The sequence below is a fragment of the Heliangelus exortis genome, chromosome 11, assembly GCF_036169615.1.
Source record: "Heliangelus exortis chromosome 11, bHelExo1.hap1, whole genome shotgun sequence".
Classification (NCBI taxonomy): Eukaryota; Metazoa; Chordata; class Aves; order Apodiformes; family Trochilidae; genus Heliangelus; species Heliangelus exortis.
This window is the reverse complement of record NC_092432.1, coordinates 18,749,825-18,769,020: the sequence shown is the minus strand read 5'-3', so window position 1 is coordinate 18,769,020 and position 19,196 is coordinate 18,749,825. Positions and strand designations below refer to the sequence as shown.

Here is a 19,196-nt window from a genome sequence, read left to right as displayed (position 1 = left end):
TGATGAATAGTGAGCCTAACTTCTTAAATTAACATCAGGAAAAAATCATAATTCTGCTGTTGATCAGGATATCTGAGGGAGGTGGTTTATGCTGAGATTCACAGGAAAGTGAAACTAGCTGCAGAAGTTTGTTTTTCCATGAGACATCCTGTTGTTTCTGTTTCCTCCTGATGATTATTTACCATTGCTTAGGGATCTTCATTTAGTCAGGCTTCAGTGGTGATTCAGCTCTACAGCTCAGTTAAAAAGTTTGTTTCCTCCAAGTTTTGCATAAGTATTCAGAGCCTTGTGTTCCATTCTTTCATGGACACAGTTCTTACTTACTTACTTACTTACTTACTACGTTGTCTCTGCCACTAGATAGCTGGCTCAAGTTACAACAGACAGAAAAGTAAAATTACCCACAAAACCAATTTTTACAGAAGGAAAGAATGGCATTTAGCATTAAAAGCACAGATAGGGCTTCCAGTTTTCTAAAACTGGAATAGTTGTGGTGCACATAGGCTGGATAGCATTCCTACTGCTTCTGAAAAAGGTACTATCAGCTTTGGAAGTACTAGCAGTGTTTTTCCATTTCTGTTGCTCAGTGAAGTATCTCTTTTAAAATAGCAACTGTAGTTTCCTGGGAGAAGGCCCCAATAAATGTCCATTTGAAGTTCACATTGAACGGTGGAAGAAAATAATAAAAGAATCTAAAGTATTTAAATCAATGACATGTTTGTAATTTTTTTCTCTTCAGCTCTAATCCTCTGATAGTCATGGACCCATATTTTGCTGGTTTTAAGCACGTTCAGCAAGACTACGAAGTCACTCTTGAACTTGAAAGTGGAGAGTCTCAAAAACCTGTCAATGCACAAAATTCTAGGACGGGGTCCTACGGTGTCAGCATTAGAGTCCAAGGAATCGATGGACATCCTTACATAGTACTAAACAATACAGAAGGATGTTTGTCAGAAAATCCTCCTCCTGTAAATGAAGAGCAGGTCATTTCTCAGACTGTAAGCAAACCAGCCATGGACTCCAATGCTTCTTTTAATTTGGAGAACAAAAACAGTGAACACACAAAGTTTCCTGGGATGCAGCATGTGCAACTCTGTATGCTTGAAAGCCTAAAGATAACCAATCTGGATGAAAAGGAAAGAGGATTATCAGATTTTAAAGATGGAACAATGAAATCCTCCAACTTGTTGAATTTTCAAAGACATCCTGAACTTCTGCAGCCTTATGATCCTGAAAAAATTAACTCGAATAATCACCCATCTTCTGAGTGCAGTAAATCTAAGTCTTTTACAGGTGAAAAAAATGAAGCAAAGCCTTGGATTACCTCATCTAAAGTAGTGTCCTTACAGAAAACAAATACATATCTTGCAGAGTCAGCCAAAGCAAATGCAAACTCAAGAAAGATACAGATGAACAGGCCAGTAGAAGACCAAAATAAGCAGTATTGTCCTAGTAGTATGACCAGCTCCAACAAAGTGTGTGTTTCAGAATCATTTTCATCTGCAGGAGGATCCCCATGTATTAGTCCCACTGCTTACCCAGAGACAAGAAAACCCAGACCAGATGTTCTTCCCTTCCGCAGACAAGATTCAGCTGGGGCAGTACTGGATGGCTCACGAAGATCATCCTCCTCCTCAGCTACTCCCACATCTGCAAATTCCTTGTACAGGTTTTTACTGGATGACCAAGAGTATGCCATCTATGCAGACAATGTTAATAGGCACGAAAACAGAAGATATATCCCATTTTTGCCTGGAACTGGCCGTGATATTGACACCGGTTCACTTCCAGGAGTAGATCAGCTAATTGAAAAGTTTGACAAGAAAGTTGATCCTCACAGAAGAGGTAGGTCTGGCAAAAGGAATAGAATCCATCCAGAGGATCGTAAAAGATCAAGAAGTGTTGATAGTGCCTTGTCGTTAGGGCCTGATGTAAATACAGATTATTTAGGTGAATTCAGTAAAACCTTGGGTAAGTCAACTGAGCACTTGCTGAGACCATCTAAAGTTTGCCTTCACAAGCAGCTATCCAGAGATCAAAAGCCACCTTCCAAAGATATGAAGATTTCTGCTCGAAGTATTGGAAAACTGCAGGTGCCTGATAAAGACACTCAGAACAGCAATTTCAGTTCTTTGCAGTATCATAAACAAAATGGAGCTGATAAAGAGAACTTGATGTTTAGGTCTTCTACGCTCCCAGGACAGAATAAGAGAGAGGAAGTTAAAACAGTAACTTCTACTTTGTTGTTACCAAACCGAATGACAATTCCACCTGATTCAGAAGCTAAGAAGAGTTCTGTAAAAACATGTTCATCTGTCCCTAGTATACAGGTAATTTTCAATTATTTTGAATTGCACTCTAGGCTACTAAACCTGTCATGTATTAAATACGTACTTTTCTGCTTTTCATTTGAACAAACTCCCATCAAACAAATGGGAGAGCAGAATTTTTCTGGAGAAATGTAAATAGAAAATTTTTTTCCTGTAGTTATTATAATTAAATTTATGGTGATTCTTAAACAGAAATACATGAAAGTAGAGTTTGGAAACATATGTAACTTCATGCAAAATTTTTTGTCCTTACTTTTGTATGATGTATGCTTTCTTGTAGTAAGCCAAAGCTCCAATTAATCTTTATGAACTTTAGGTCTACAATACATGTATGTTTTCATAACAGAATTGAATGGAGAACTTCTGTTGTACAAGTTGTATTTGCAAACCTCTGGATTATATTTTTGACATTTTATCTTATCCTTTTAGGCAACTCCTGATCTTCTAAAAGGCCAGCAAGATCTTGCACAGCAAACAAATGAAGAGACTGCTAAACAAATACTTTACAATTACCTTAAGGAAGGGTTAGTAAGCACAGCTAACTTTGGGAGAGGAGACTCTATTTTCAGTCTTAATTTTCCATTACATTCAAAATGTGAAATTGTAAAAACAGCTATAATTAAATTAAATGTCTCTTACCTGTGTTCGTTAAAGCATAATAGGATCTCAAAAAACCTTATGTAAGTCTTGATTCCCTAGGTATTTTACAGGTTTTGTTTAAATGTACTTGAAATTTGTGAATCAGAATGTTTTGTATTTTAAATACTTCTGAAGTTAAATGTCATGTGATTTGGAGGTTCATGAAAAATTCAAGCCTCACCTCATGAGAGTTTAAACTTGTGAATGTTTTAGCAACAAAAAAGTTTTGTTTCTTAAGGTCTGAGATAAGTTCTCTTGTTGCTATACATTTAATCCTTTGTCCACCTGTAGCTCTCTTGGTTGGTATTTTTTTAAGGGTAGCTTATTAAAAGACTTAATGCAGTTAAATTTCTTTGCATTCCTGATGGAGCAGGTTCTGGGAGCTGTCGGTGTTATTGTGCAGTAGTCAGGACTTGAAAAACCTAGTACTAATTGCTGCTAGTTTGAGTGTATTTGAATAGTGCATGTATTAATTACCATCTTTCCATAGCTATAGTCTTGTAGAAAAGAGTTGCAATTAAAGAGTTCAGTCATTATTTTGTTTAAATTTTTTTTTTTTTAGAAAACATTTGCAATATAAATTTATATAAATATAATTTTTTTGCAGCCTCCCTTTAAAGGGTTTAAAGAAATCATGGTTAAGATAATTTCTGGCTGGCTCACATTAGGGTCTCTTTATGGTGGTGATTTTCAGTAGTCTGGACACTGAATTTGTTTAACATTAACAAAATAGTACCTTTGATCATGTTGTTGCTTACTTGTACTGTCTGTGTTTTAGAAGTGCTGATAATGACGATGCAACAAAGAGGAAAGTCAACTTAGTTTTTGAGAAAATTCAGACTTTGAAGTCAAGAGCTGCTGGAAAGACACAGGTAAACAATTTTTTAGGTTGTTTTGGCTTATTTCATAGTAATATAGTGTTCAAACAGGCCTTTAAAAATTTGAATCACCTCAAGTGGCTTCAGTTTAGACTATTCTTGTCCTCTCTGTAGTAGAGATTAATTTTAATCATGCACTGAGGTGACTTATGGGAAATGGATTTGTTAAGAATTAAAAATAATGTAGAGGACTCTACTGTGAGAGCTACATTTTAGGAGAGAGACACTGACTTAACACTAATATCAAAATGTTGAATTGAAGAAAAAGCTAACAGACAGCTTTAAAAATAATGTCAGAGCATCCTCTCATGGTGATGTAAAAAGATATCTAAGTGGAGAGAGTATTTTAATTTGTAATTTAGAAAAGCAGTAATCTACGATCCTGTTTAAAAGCCATATTACAATAACAGCAGTTGGCAATCTGCCTACTGAAAAGCTTTTATTTATTTCCTGCTACATGCTGCACTTTTTTTTCAGTTCTAAAGCAAATTGTAGAAATGCCCAGTTGTTGCAGTGATGGCATAAGAAGGACTAAATGCTACTTCTGATGAATATTTTTATCTTGGGCTATAATTAGTCAAAATCAAAATATAAAATACATCTTAAATTATCAAAAAACAGTGTTTCAAAATCTGTATTAACATATGAACATGAATTCCTTTTATGTCCATTTTCTGCAGTTGTTGATATCCCAGTCTAATTTGACACAAGGACTCTCTAATTCATACATTGCCCAATGTGTATATTTTCTATATTACTGGCAAGATGCCTTGAGCATTTACCAAGATCTATGAAAATCAAATTACAATTCCTTTGAAAATATTAGCATGGATTGACACACATGAAAAATCCTTGGTCAGCTCACTGGTTGTTGCTATACTTTATTAGCCTTGCTTGCAACATTACTTTAGATTTTCATACAACAGTTGGCAAAGAACATCTTAACTTCATGGGAAAAAACATCTCTGTTTAATTGTAGGTTTCAGATTCTTCTGCTGAAGTAAAAGCATTGGTGGAACAAAAGGCAGAACTTGAAAGGAAAGTGGAAGAATTGGAGAAAAAACTGGATCTAGAAATTAAGGTACAGCACTTCATTGTTAGAAAAATTTTTGACTGTTTCAAATATAGTTTTCTAAGTAGTAAGAATCAATATACTGCTGAGTAGACTTCTCACATTTCTAATAAAAATTGGAAAGAAGTGCTTTGTGTGTTTCAATAAATGTTCCAATCTTTTAGTATGCATGCATTAATAAGCACATCTACAAGTGAAAAATTTCAGTCTGGAAATAACTTTTTGTAGAATAAACTAGAGCTTTTAATTTATTTCTGCTTAGTCTCTTTTCCTATTTTTGGTGTACAAAATTTAGAATCAGCAGAATTCCAAAGAAGAGAGAGATGCTACACAAGCAAGCCTGAAAGATCTTAAGTTGCAGCTTGATGAAACCATACGTGAAAAAGAAGACTTAAAAAAGCAGCTGGAAGAAAATGAGAAGGAACTCAGGGAAAATCTAGAGGAGTAAGTTAATACTAGAAAATCATGTATTGAAATTGGTACCATTTCTTAAGCCTTTTAGATTAAAAGTACCTAAGTCTTTAGAATATGTTAATGGAATCAGGCAGCATGGTATCTGTTATTGTAGGAAATGTTTCTACCTTTTAAATGAGCCATGTTTTCAGAATATCTAGAAGGGAAAGAGAGATTGCTGAATTTATCATCTTCTTAGTGTGATTTGCTTTTAATGTTTCATTGTCATAATACATAGTTCAAGTCTTTAAAATATGGAAGCACTTTGGATGCATCAGTCTAGAATACAGTAACAGGTTTAAATTAAAGCACTAAGTTCTGCTTATGTATCTACTGAAGTTCTCATTTTCAGCCCTCTGACTTTCAAGTTTTCTTCCTCATTATATTCCATTCCTTTGTGGGAAACATGGGAATAAGTACTTGTGTGTTTTTGGTACTTGACAGAATAAGTTAGTGTTTCTACAAATGAAAAAATCCTGTTCATTTTTTTTTTTTTTTTTTTTTTGTTCCCTTCCCCTCAATTGAGGCTTTTTCAAGTGAAGATGGAGCAGGAACAACACCAGACTGAGATCAGAGATCTTCAAGACCAGCTCTCTGAGATGCACGATGAACTGGATACTGCAAAACATATTGATGAAGGGGAAAAAGAGGTTCTGCTTGAGGTTAGTTCTAAAGTACCAAAAGAAGGATGAAAAGATCAGAATCTCATACAAAGTAGGAACTAAGATACATGTAGGAGAAATGCATGCCTTAGTTTTTTGCATTCTGTCAATCTATAACAAGGTACCATTTTAGGTGACCTAAGGAAGCATGGTATAATAACTGCATTAACACCAAAAGGAACACAAAGAATAAGTACTATTGTTTTGTAGAATAGGAGAACAAATAACATAATGGTTGACCAACTGATGAGTTATCCACTGTTACCAGATAATCAATTTTAACAACTAGATAGGACTTTTTACTCTCTTAAATTACTGTCTTAAATCTCAGACACTCAGTTGAAAGTTGTATATAAGTAGGAGAATATCTGGAATGCTGGTGACAGTATTGAAAAATGTTACCTCTGAGGGAGGATTGATCTGAATTGGAGGAGTGATGAATGAGTCAAAAGGACATCTCATACAATGTTGCTGTGAGGGAGATAGTGATGGATTTTTCAAAATTGTGTGGGGATATAGCAGGAAATGGGACACTCACCTGCAGGGATTTAAACTAAGTGCTGGAAAATATTTTTCATCAATATGGGTAATTAAACAGTGAAACATGGCTATAGGAAAAAGCAGTTGAATCCCTTTAATTGTAGACTTTTAAGAACAGAACAGATGATGGCAGTCAGGAATGGCTTAGATCTACTGATCCTGCTTCAGTTCAGGGAAAGTTCACCTGCTGTTTGAAACTGAAGTTATTCACAGCTTGAGAAATACCTCGTTAGATAGTTCTTGAAGCTGTACATTTTTGATTGTTGCTGTTATTTTATTCTGGGTTTGTGTATTTGGATGTGTATATTTTTTCTTCAGATTCACTGACTACCTTGCTTCCCAGCAATAATGAAGAGGGGAAATGGGCTCTCAATGTGATGGGGAGGAGGAAGGTTGTAAAAGCATGCATGGCCTCAGTTGGGAAGCACTTGTTTTGTCTTCAGCACTTGCATAAGCAACTTACTTGATTCTTTCCAGCAGAAAAGACAACAAGGAATTATCACTGGGTTTGCTTCTCTATCAGTGTGGGGAAGAAAAGGCTTTCATTTGTTCTTACCTACTTGCTCTTTGACTTTTTTTTTTTGGTATTGCTAAATGCCAACTTTAGTTTGACTCCTGCATTATTTACATAAGATTATTTACATTATTTACTCCTGCATTATTAGATAGCCTAATATACACTTTCAAAATATTTTTATTGTTTTCCAGCATCATATATGTTGACACATTATATAAAACATCACCTGTATGCTATCTTTGATTGTCTTAGAGCCTAGTAAATTTTTAGCTTGTTATAAGAACTGCAAAAAATACATCAGTCTTACAAAATGAAGTTGGCTTTGGGGAACTTACATACTTTCCTTCAAAGAGCATCCATTGGAGGTATTTGTCATGCAGTTGTGTTCATTTTCTTCTTTAGGAGCTGATGCAAATGAAGCAGGATCTGCAAGAAGTATTAATAGCAAAAGATCAACAAGAAGAGATTTTGAGGAAAAGAGAGAGAGAGCTTACAGCTTTAAAAGGAGCACTAAAGGAAGAAGTATCTAGCCATGACATGGAGATGGATAAACTGAAGGAACAACACAGTAAAGAATTGCTCAGTCTACAGGAGAGCCTGGAGAAAGCAACAGAGGTGAAATAAGTGATTACAATTAATCTCTACAGGGAAAAATTGTAGCTCTCATAGATGCTGTGTACTGCATGCTTTCAGATACTACTATTTTCTTAGAAAAATTAACAGGTAAGGATTTGGGCTGGGAGATTCTTAGCAGCTGAGAGTAGGTTCTATTTCATGCATTTATATAAACTTCTGATTGTTTGTCACAGCTGAAGTTGTGGCCCTTTCTTCAAGCTGTTATTTACTATGTTTGCTTCCTTGCAAACCTTTAGAGAGAATAGATTGGAGTACAGTACAGAGGACCATTTGCTTGTCTTAGGTCAAATAGAATCACTGAAACCTTGAGGATACCTGAGGAGTGCCAGTGTGGTTTGCCAGTAATGCTGTTAAAAGACCAAGTCTGGAGCTTCAGCAGTTCTTTGCAGCCCATTATTCCTTTCTTCAGCTCCTGCTGTCATGTCTTGTTCCAGGTTACAGTATTGAACCTTGTCCCTTCAATTACTGACTATCAGGGTTTTTTAATCATAGAATTATAGAATCAGGTGGGTTGGAAAGGACCTCTGAGACCATCAAGTCCAACCCTTGATCCACTACTACTGTGGTTCCCAGCCCATGGCACTGAGTGCCACATCCAGTTTCTTCTTAAAAACTTCCAGGGATGGAGAATCTACCACCTCCCTGGGCAGCCCATTCCAATGCCTGAAATGCCTTTTGTTTCTTTTCTATCCTTTTCATTTATTGAGCTTACCCTGTTTACTGAATGGTCAAATGAATATAAGCAAATGAGCACAAGCAAAAAAAAAAAAAAAAGAAAAAAAAACCCAAAACCCAGCAGGGATTGGGTGCCTGGGAGCAGACAGGAGGAAAACAGAACTTCCAGAACTGGCAGGAAGTCTTAGTGAGGGGGAAAACAGGAATGGTTTTTAGGTGCTGGTGTCTGTTGCCATTTTCCAAAGGATGTCCTTTGTAATGTTATCTTTGCAGAGACAGCAGCTAGGAATTTATGGAAAGGTGTTTTTTGTAGAGGGACAGTTCTCAAAATTTTGAGCATTTTCACAGTTATTAGTGGTTTTTTCCATATCCCCTTCTCTCATCTTGTCTCTTACAAATATATGAGAAAGTTTCACAGGCAAGCTGTGCTTGACCAGTATAAGTCAAAACTGTAGGACCATTTTTATGCTTAGAAATATCCATGCTAATTTATACCTTTCACCTAGACTTCACTGGTGTTAGGTGAGTTGCAGTTATCCTCCTGGTCATGGACAAAAACATGGTGTAGAGCTGAATTAAAACTAATCTTGAGTCTCAAAAAATGTTTCCAAAGCTTTATAAGCTTTATGAAAAAAATAGGAGCACAACACAGAAGATGCTGGATCTGTATTTTGACTGAATTCTGATAAAGAACTTTCTTGTTATATAAAGGATTGTTTTTAATTGTGCCATTTTCTTCAGTGGCTGGAAAGGTTTATATACAGTGATTAGTTTAGGCAGCCCAGGACTTTTACTTGAGATTGATTGGCTTTGCTTAAATGTGTTGTTTCTTTTTGTTTACATCATGGTGAAGATGTTTGACTCATCTGAGCTGATTGAATTGAATGATTTTTTTTTTCTTTGAGAGAAAAGTAGAACATTTAAATTATCATGGTTTTTATTATACAGTAATTGTAGTGACAGCTTAACCTCAGTGAACCATTTTTCAAAGTTACTGCATAGTAATTTACTGTATTTCAATTAGGGAACTGTAATTACGACTGACAAGAAATGAAAGAGTATTCTGTTTGGCATAACAATAACACAGTCTGGGAAATGGCTCTATGACTGGGTTGCTGTGGCTTAGAGATAGTTATAAATAGCATTTATTTACTTGCATGACACAGTCTGTCTAATAGTAAATTTAATAAGATGTTCAGAAGGGAAATTTAATTAATTAATGTCGGTCTAAGCACCAGTTCTGCTTTTCTGATTTTACATCGTGTTTTTTGTTGTTTTCATTTTAAGTAAAAGTTTTATCATGCTTAATAGGAATGTGGCTTTTTTCTTTTTTCCTTTTTTTTTTTTTTTTTTTTCTGTACTTTAATGATTTTTTTGAAGCCCAGGGTTATCTATATGCCTGTTGGCTGAGATTAGTTGCTGAGTTTGATTAATCATCTGTCAGGAAAGTATAACCAGTCTCTGCATGGAGGTGGATGAGTGATCTGCTGTGATCTTACACATGATGTTAATTATTGTTTTAATAATTAATCTAAAATACCCAACAAGGTGTATGAAATTCATGTTTTATACAATTTAAGCTGCTTGACCTGTTAAACTATTTTTTCATATAATTGCAAGCTGCTAGGTGGTGAGATTGAAGAAATTGACATCAAAGATTAGTGGAAAGGGCCATCCTGTTGTTTTAATGAGTGTGTAAATGCAGTAATATCTGCTTGTCATCCAGAAAGTATGGATACTGATATTTGATAGATCATGGTATATGGGAGTCTGTATGTACAAGGTTGCCAGTTCTTATGTTCCTTCAGTATAATCCAAATTGCTACACTGATAAAAGGTGTTTTGTGAACTGTATTGAGCCAAAAAAGAAATTTTTGCAGGGAGAAAGGAAGTAATTTTTGTGCCAGTGTTAAATCAACAGAACATTTCAGCTGCTGGAGGTGTCAGATAGGTTGGCAAGTGAGGTACAGTGCACTCCAGACTGTGTGATTACAGTGCCACATAGTTCTGAAATCGTGTTAGAAACATACTCAAGGTTGTCTGAAAAGAGAATAGAGTGAGTTTGTCATGTGTGATTGTGTTCTCATGCTCACTGTTGTGGTGCTAGGTTGTTTTTTGGTGGTTTTTTTTGTCTGTTTGTTTTTTTCAAATATACGGTTTTGTATAAAGCTACAAGTATTAATTTTTTTTTTTTTTTTTTTTCCTACAGTCCATGTCTTAACTAATTTTTTGTGTTATGCCTTTTGCTCGTGGTCATCTTGAGATGGCTGTGGTTCTTAACTTCACTGCTTCTTTATTAAGACTCAGACCATACTATTTATGTTTAACAATAGTAAGTTTCTCTTCCATAATGTACCTCTGTGGAATAATAATCGCCTTTAATTCAATTATAAATCTAGAAAAATTAATGTCTTTCTAATTAAAAATTTATTTCTCCAGACTTGCCAGTGCTAGAGCAGAAATATGAATCCTCTCCCAGCTACAATGTAGTACAAAAATGTGTGTTATTTAATTTGACCCTACAACACAACAGGCCAGAATTGCACAGAATTGAACACGAAGGCTCTGTTGCTGTAGACACAGTGCCCCTATTTCAGTAAAATTTGGAAACAACTTTTGGAATGGAATTCTGTAGGTAAAAGGTTGTAGCAAACCAGTTGCTGCAAATGTTGTTGCAACTGGTCCTGTTCAAATTCCACTAAAATTGTATCAGCTCAGGAGTGCAGTTGCAAGCTGCCCAGCAGTGTGATTTGTGTCTGTTTTGAGCAGTCTGCACAAATTCAGCTGTTCAGAAAAAATCTGTAATCATCACATTCTGAAGAGGCTTATCTAAGTTTGACCTTGACTTTTTCATTTAGGGTTTATTGTACTTCTGACCTTGCCCACAAAATGATAAAACAAGCACTGGGGGTGTAGAAGCTGATTCATTTATCAACACATTTAAGAATGCAATGAAGCTTGTGGAGCTTTAACGTGCGTGTGTTAAGACGTGATGTTATTAAGAAGTTATTTTACCAGGGCAACTGGTAGGAACAGCAAAAGCCCATGGTCTTCTGCACATGTGATAGATGAAGAGTGTACTCCTTTAAAATAAGAAAATAATATAAAATTGTGACCATTGTAGATGAGAAGAAGCTTTTGTCTTATTGTTTTTTAGCACATCTGTATGAGGTGCTAAATTTTAGGTCAACCTAGCACAGAGCTTTGAATGAAAGTGGCTTCTCTGTACTGTCTTATGTTGTAGGCTTTAAAGTTAATTTGCAACACATCTGTATCCTCCTCACATCTTTTTCACATAGCCTGGTAATGTATTTCTTCCTCTAAGCTATTAAATATCTCTCACATAAAAGCAGAAGCTTAACAAAAACTTGCTTAAGCACTGTAAGTGGTACTGATATATACTGTGTATGCCTTTCTTGTAGAAATGACTTGGCATATAAGCAGAAGACATAACTGCTTGCTGAGCAACTCAGAGACACTTTGGTACATAAAGTGATAGATTTAATGTATCTGTAAATTTATATGTATGGATCCCAGCTAACGTGTGTCACTTCTAAGGTGATACCTTGGTTAGAATGAATAGCTCTATAAAAAAAAATCATCTTGGTAGCAGTGAAAGAAACAATGTGATAGGAATTACTTGGGCATAAGGACATCTTTATGCCTGTGTATATACTTACATCTATAACTCATCTGAATCTGCATCCTGAATGCTGTGTCTGAGTTTAGTCCATTCACCTCAAACACCATATGCAACAACTGGAAAAGATTTGGAGAAGATAAAGCAGGCTTTCAAATGCCACTGGTTGTGGGTTTTTCCTTTGCTTGTCTGAGGCAGCCTTTGTCATCTTGAAATAACACTTTGTTTTTGTTGTTTTGTTGTTGTTGTGAGGGGTAGAAGCTCACCCCTGGTTGGTAACTGGTTTAAACACTATTCAGAGCCAAAGAATAGTGGAGTGACTGGTCCAAGCCAGTGCTTACTCTTTCATGACCTGACACCTCACCCCTCCCCTTTAATTTTCCTCCCTCCTTTACCATACCTCTAAAAGCCTGGTATGTTTTTGGGTTTTAGTGTGGTCCTTCAAACACAGATGGAATGGGGGAAAGAGAGAGTGCAGAGGCAGAAGCTTGGTGGTGGAAGAAAGGCTGCAGGCACTCCTTAAGTACACATTGTTACTGGAAACACATTTCAGAACTGTATATGGTAAATCTGGGAGACAGATTTGTTTGGTTTTGCTGTAAGTCTGTTCTGTGTGTGGAAAGGAAGTTGTTTGGCAATAACATCGTGCATTTTTTTTTTTTAAGCACCCATTAAACTAAATACTAAACCAATTATGGAATATTAGCTGTGTTGTCTACAAGAAAAAGTGCACTGAAGGTGTAACTTGGTGACTTTGGTGCTAAAGCAAAATTTTAAAATTCCAGGTTCTCTGGCCTTCCATTTCCATGCAATTTACTCCTTCATTTATTTAGTGGGGACGTGTTTGGATGCTGACAGTACCATCAAACTACAACTTGAGTGATTTTTGTACTGTATAGAGAGTCAAGAAAGCTTCTGAGCAAAACTGTCCTGCAGATTTTTGTTTGAGTTGGCCTGGACCACATTTAAACAAGATCCCCCCCCCAAATTAAATCTGTTTATCTGTAAGTCACTTCACCATTGTGATCCTTATTTGGCCAAGACTATTTCAGTTAGTCTGGATTGGGAAGGGGGGTTCTTTGTGGTGTTTGGCTGCTTGGTTTTTTTTTTTGTTTGTTTCTGAAAGTTGGCAGGAGCCTGTGCAGTCGGATGCTTCTTTAATACCATCAGGAGGATCTCTAATCCCTGTCATCAGAAGACAGATTCTGTATGTCCAGGTGGTTTGTCTTGTTAAAGCATGTGTTTGTGTGTGTGTGTGAAGTGTTTGACTGTCTAAGTCCATTCAGTAGAGTACAGTGTGAACACAGGACTAGTTAATATTTTACTCTAGTCTTTGCAAGAATGTCTGACCTTGAAAAAGCTATTAATTTAAGCCAGTCTGAGTATGTCAGGTTACATAGCTGGGAGGATAATATGACATTGATACAGCTCCTGGTTGAGAGGTTAATACTTTTCTGGCTCTGGATTTTATAGCTGTATAAATGTTAGGTCATACTTATATTGGGAGATCTTGTTTAATATGCTCGGGGTAAAAAAAGGGGTGCATTCTCTATTTTAAAATGTGGGCATTTAAGTCTGTCATTACATTTCAAAAGTGGAAAGCTAAGTAGTTTTTGAAATAATATTAAGGATGTGATACATACTACATCAGTGAAAATGGCCTTGCAAGAAAACAAGACTTATCTCAAAACCATCACAAGTGAATAATTATTAACCAGTTAATAGAACTGCTCTAGCTGAACTAGAAGGAAAAACAGTTTGGTTTGCTTGTAAATTTATGCACTTACTTACTGAATAATCTCTTGAAGTACAGCTGAGGATTCAAGTTGGTTGCAGCATACCTCACTAAGAGATAACTGACCATTTTAATAGGTAACCAGTAATAATTAACTTCCAAAGGCACAGAGCCAGAGCCACCTGTTAAAGTAGGGTAGGCCTCATTTTGAGATTTGGGAAGAATTAATGTGATCAGTGTAAGGTAGAAAAGCAGTTAAGTAAAGCTGCTTAGTCATTTAGTCTCTTTTCCAGAAGCTTGGATTTTGTTTTGTTTGTTTGTTTATTTTGGGTTTGTTTGCTTTTTTTTTCTTGTTTGGTTGGTTGGTTTTTTGGGGGATTTTTTGTTTGTTTGGTTGGTTGGTTTTTTGGAGTTTTTTTGGGGGGGGAGGGGTTGGTAGCCTGACAGACACAGACTTTATTATTCATGCTATTCAGTGTCACCATGTTATTCATCCCAAGGCTTCCAACTGCTTTAAGAAATAGTGTCTAAGGTTAGAAGAATTGCCTAAAGGTGCACAGTGACAAAAATACCAGAACTACAAACAGAAACAAAGACCTGTTATTTGCATTCATGAGCCTTAAAAACTAGATGACTATACCTGAATAATACTGATTTCAGAAGCTCTCTTTACTGAAGAGCTAATAAGGATTACAATTAAAGGGCTGTACCTGTCTTGAGACTCACTCTGTTGGTCATTTTTCTTGGGTGACAGTCTTTGGGTGTAGGTTGTTTTTTGGGGGTTTTGTTTGTTTGTTTGTTTGTGGTTTTTTCTTTTCCTTATTCTTTCTCCCTCCTTCTCCCTCCTTCTCCCTCCTTCTCCCTCCTTCTCCCTCCTTCTCCCTCCTTCTCCCTCCTTCTCCCTCCTTCTCCCTCCTTCTCCCTCCTTCTCCCTCCTTCTCCCTCCTTCTCCCTCCTTCTCCCTCCTTCTCCCTCCTTCTCCCTGAGTTGTGGTGATAAACATTGAAATCTAGCCAAAATTTAACAATTCTAAGAAGATATGAATAAGATACTTGGCTTCCCCTCACTTGAGCTCTTCCTTTATTTTGTAAAAGAACTCTAAAGGTCCTGTATTGTGCTGTCACTGCCAAAGGGGAATTTCACCAGCTGAAACACTGAAGTCAGCCAAAACAGCTTTTAAATTATCAGTTATGCAACCACTCTCATGTCTTTGCCATTGTTGAGGGTGTGGTAAAAAAGGTGTGGAGCCACAGAACATTTTCTGCATTCTTATCCGAGAGGCTTTTTGCTGTATTCAGGTTGGAATAGGATCCTTCACTGATATCTTGAAGGGACCCTGTATGCATGTTCTGTCCAGTTTGTTTGGGTTTACCCAATAATGAGTGGTAGGATGGATTCTTATGTACTTAAACTGAGCTTCATCTCTGATCTTTTCACTGTTTTAGCTGAAGCTGAGATTAGAGTAATTTGTAAACTAATTTGCTTACCTGAGATTCCTATAACAGAGTAGTTTTAACAATATTTAATGCTTGATTTAAGTTTGGCCTTGACTAATTTATTATATTTTAGAATATTTATGGACACATATACAACTATGTCCACAGACACAAACCCAGGCTTCATTAGATTAGTTTCTCATTAGGCAAAACACCTGAGAGGACCAAGATGAGAAGTGAAGGAACTGAATTTCATTGCTGAAGCTCCCTTGTAAAGAGTAATTTCCTTAGGCCCAAAGCTGAAAACTAAATGCTACATGCATATCAACTCCAGCACCTTTGACAATGTGGACTGAGATGGGCAGGTAAAGCTTTTTTTTAAATCAAAGAGTACACACACACAGATGTATGTTTGCATGCATTCTCACTTTCTCCTCATCCATCTCTCCTCATTTTTATTTTTTTTTTTTGTACTCACAATTTTAGAGTATTTCGCTTATATTTTTAAGACTTTTGTCTGTTCCTGCATTCAGATCATAGTATTAAAAATTTCTCCTGAAGAACAATACCAACTGTTTCATAAAATCATTTTCTCAGCATAGCTGCAAACTCATGAGTGATGTTATTCCCTGTGAAAGAGAGAGGTTACTGTTAAAAGGATCCATTAGTTGTGCACATTCAAATGTAGGTCCCTAGGTTAACACACTGCTAACACACACTGTTAACCATTATAAAGTCCTTGATATATTCAGGGTACAATGTTTGCTGACTTCAGTTGCAGCTCTGCACTTAAGACTTTGGAAACCAAGCTGTAGAGTCGCAAAAGCACCAAAAAAAATTAAGGAGTATGCAGTTGTTGATCCCCTCTGGAAAGCTTTGGTTGAGCAACTTTCCTCAGGAGCTCTTTAGAAGAGGAAAGAATAGATTCCAGATTGTCTAGGGCTGTATTTGGGTACCTCAGCTGTGAAAATATCCTTTCTCTTACTGCCTCACTCCTTTATTTCTGCAGCAACAGCCTCTTTCACTGTAAACTCTTGACTTGTTCTCAAGCTTATTGACTAATCCTTTGGAATTAAAATGTATGAGAACTATTAAAAAATTCAGTGGTTATAGACCACCATAGGTTACTTTCCTCCATGTATGTTCTTTTTTTGTAATCAGAAACTGATTTTTGCCATGAACTTTTCTTTTAGGATTAGATAAATTGTTTTACACATCCTGGTTTGAGTTCACTGTTGGCCTAGTAAGTAAAGCTACTGCATGTGCAGTATGGTATATTGACAATGTCAGGATGTAGAAGCTTATCTTCAGGCAGTCCCAAAGGACTTTGTAGTGTAGAACTTCATGATCAGAGCTATGTTTTCTTTCCTCAGACAGGCTTTTTTTTTTTTTCTTTCTTTCTTCCAGTTTTTTCAAAAATGCAGCATTTTTTAACCTAACCTCTATCTTGAGTCTGCTGATAAGGCTTGCTCAGTCTTAAATCATGAGTTTAAACATTTGAGAAAGCATGGTAAAATATTTCATGTATTCAAATGTAATAGAAGAGAAAGAGATATGATTGTGTTTAAGAAGTTTACAAGGACATGGGTATTAAGAGGAAGGTATTATCTCTTCAGAGGTTAAAGAGATGGAAATCAGATTGTGAAACAGGCTTAATGTAGAGAATTGAAGGCACTGAATGCCCTGGAAGACAGAGTGAGGACAGACAGATTGAAGGGAAAGGCAAAGCAAATGCCAGCAAACAAAATAGCAAGGAAAATGCTATAAGGTTTTTGGCTCACATAAATATAATTCCAAAATATAATTTAGTAAAAACTTGGTTTACTGAAACATACTGCCACCACTGCCACCAGTCTTTTTACTGGGAGTAAAAAGAAATAAGCATGCTTTATTTATCATAGGGAAGAAACTCCAATCTTGGATTTAAGATTTTGCTAATTTTAAGATCCAAAGAGCCCACTTCAATGCTTGATTCAATTCAGCTCTCCCTTGTTTTTTGGAATACTGGGTTTTGTTTGGTTGTTCTGTCATTTGTGTATGGCAAATAGATCTGAGTACACAGTACTTAATTCCAGTTTTTGTCTTCAAGTATCTTGTTTAACCAGTTTTGCCTTAATGTGCTCTCTGTGTCTTTATGTACATAATCCCATTTCAGCTTGCTTGAAGCAGCTGATCCACAATTCTGTGAACTAAAGATCATTTTATATTAAAACATGGTCGTTAATGTTTCAACTTAAGTATTTACTTTGTGACCTTTACCCTGTTCTGTTATGATGGGTTAAACTTACATAAACTTAGTTAAAAGAATTGCCAAAACTTTACTGCCATCACCTCATAGAATCATAGAATTGCTCAGGCTGCAAAAGACCTTCAAGATCATTGAGTCCAGCCCTGTCCTAACCCTATTACCCTCTTCCCAATGACCCAAATACTAAATGTAGCAATGGAAAAGATTTATTGAGTGGGTACCAACAGGAGTCATTAATTAGTGTGGTGTCATTAAGACTTAAGGACCTTTTGTCAACTCACACTGTTTATCTACAGCACTATTACAAAATAAGTGGTGTGGACTGAGGGATATGGAGCCACAGCACAGTTTGTGTATGTGACTCTCCCTGTCTGCAGTTTTTCTTCACTTGTAGAGTTCAGTTTTCCTTCTTGTTTCATCCTCATCATTCTAACTCTCTAATTCAATGCTTTTGCAAACAGCTGTCAACTCCTTTTTTTGAATGTGTGAGCCAGCCACTGAATTTTAAATGAAATCTGTGCCTTTTTGTTCATGTAGACAAGCCCCAAAAGAAAAGGATTACCACTGGCTGATGGCAAGTACCATCTGTTGTACAGTTTAAACCATCTATGCTGTTGCCACTTTCAGTTTTAGCCTGTGAAGTGCAATAATTGGCATTCAGAATTCACCAGTGTACATAGTACTTTCTCTGTAATTTCAGTGCAGTGTTCTTTGTATCATCTACTGCCATGTTTTATTAGGGGAAATTAATGCAGAATAAAATGGGCCATGTCTAACAATCAAGTGGTAAATTTAGTGTATGGTCTCACATGAGCAATACAATAGTTGCTTGGGGCTGGCAACTACTCTGCTTGTGTTGTAGGGTTTCAGAGTCAAAGAACTCAATCTGTTTCTGCTTCAGCAGTGTCCATGGATGATTTGATAGCTGCTAGCCTGAATCTTATGTAATTGCTCAATACATCTGGATAAGGAACTCCTCACTCTCTCCACTGGGTTCTTCCCTAGTGGTGCTGCTAAAAGGTCTGTTAGAACTACATCTCAGTGCTTGTTTCCTTTGCACATAAATTCTAATGATACCTGGGCTCTATTCTACCCCATCACCTGCCTTCTCAAGAGAAGACCTGGTGGGGAAGCATATGGTGACACAGGGTGCCACATAAGACTAGAAGTGGAGAGTAGAAAAAGTGCTTCTTTTTAGTCTTACCTGTAACAAGTTGAAAAGCTGTTGAAACAGTAGTGTTAAGTGAAATGTGCATTGTGAAGAAAATTTCTCCTCTTGTCCACAGAAGATTTGTAAGAAAAATGCCCATGCTCCAACTACAAAACAGTAAAGCTCCCCATATATACTGAGAATTCTTCAGCCATCTTGGAAAAAAAAAGATGTTAGTGTATGTATGTATTGTTGGTATTTCTTTAAAGACACATCTGGGTGAAAGAAAGCAATTTTCTGTGAGCAGTTAAGTTATGTGAAGGTTGCTGAGGTTGTTGGAGACCTGTGGAGATCTGCTGGTTAAGTGTTGGTCACTCAGACACCTAGAACTTTGGGCAGGTTTACTTATACACCAGATTTATTTACAATATTTTAAGATGAGTTAATAAAGATAATACTTGCACTTGATACTTCCCTGCCTTTTTTTCTAAATATTCATCTAGCTTCTTACTAACTTAGTGAAATACATAGTGGGAAAGGAAAGAGAATACCAGTTTAGTTTAATTTTTGTGGCTGGAACAGCAT

General features: G+C 36.4%; 1 protein-coding gene across 7 annotated transcripts in view; it reads left to right on the top strand.

Annotated features, from left to right (window-relative positions):
- Positions 1-19,196, top strand: part of CGNL1 (cingulin like 1) — a 55,894-nt gene that overhangs the window by 13,752 nt on the left and 22,946 nt on the right. For 5 of the 7 annotated variants that reach the window (XM_071755054.1, XM_071755055.1, XM_071755056.1 and 2 more), the window contains exons 2-8: positions 740-2,330; positions 2,760-2,854; positions 3,748-3,841; positions 4,827-4,928; positions 5,215-5,363; positions 5,899-6,034; positions 7,494-7,706. In XM_071755054.1, coding sequence (XP_071611155.1) covers positions 759-2,330; positions 2,760-2,854; positions 3,748-3,841; positions 4,827-4,928; positions 5,215-5,363; positions 5,899-6,034; positions 7,494-7,706 — 2,361 coding nt within the window. In that variant the 5' untranslated portion in view covers positions 740-758. The remainder of the gene's footprint in view (positions 1-739; positions 2,331-2,759; positions 2,855-3,747; positions 3,842-4,826; positions 4,929-5,214; positions 5,364-5,898; positions 6,035-7,493; positions 7,707-19,196) is intronic. The other 2 variants (XM_071755058.1, XM_071755053.1) reach the window with 1 other exon arrangement.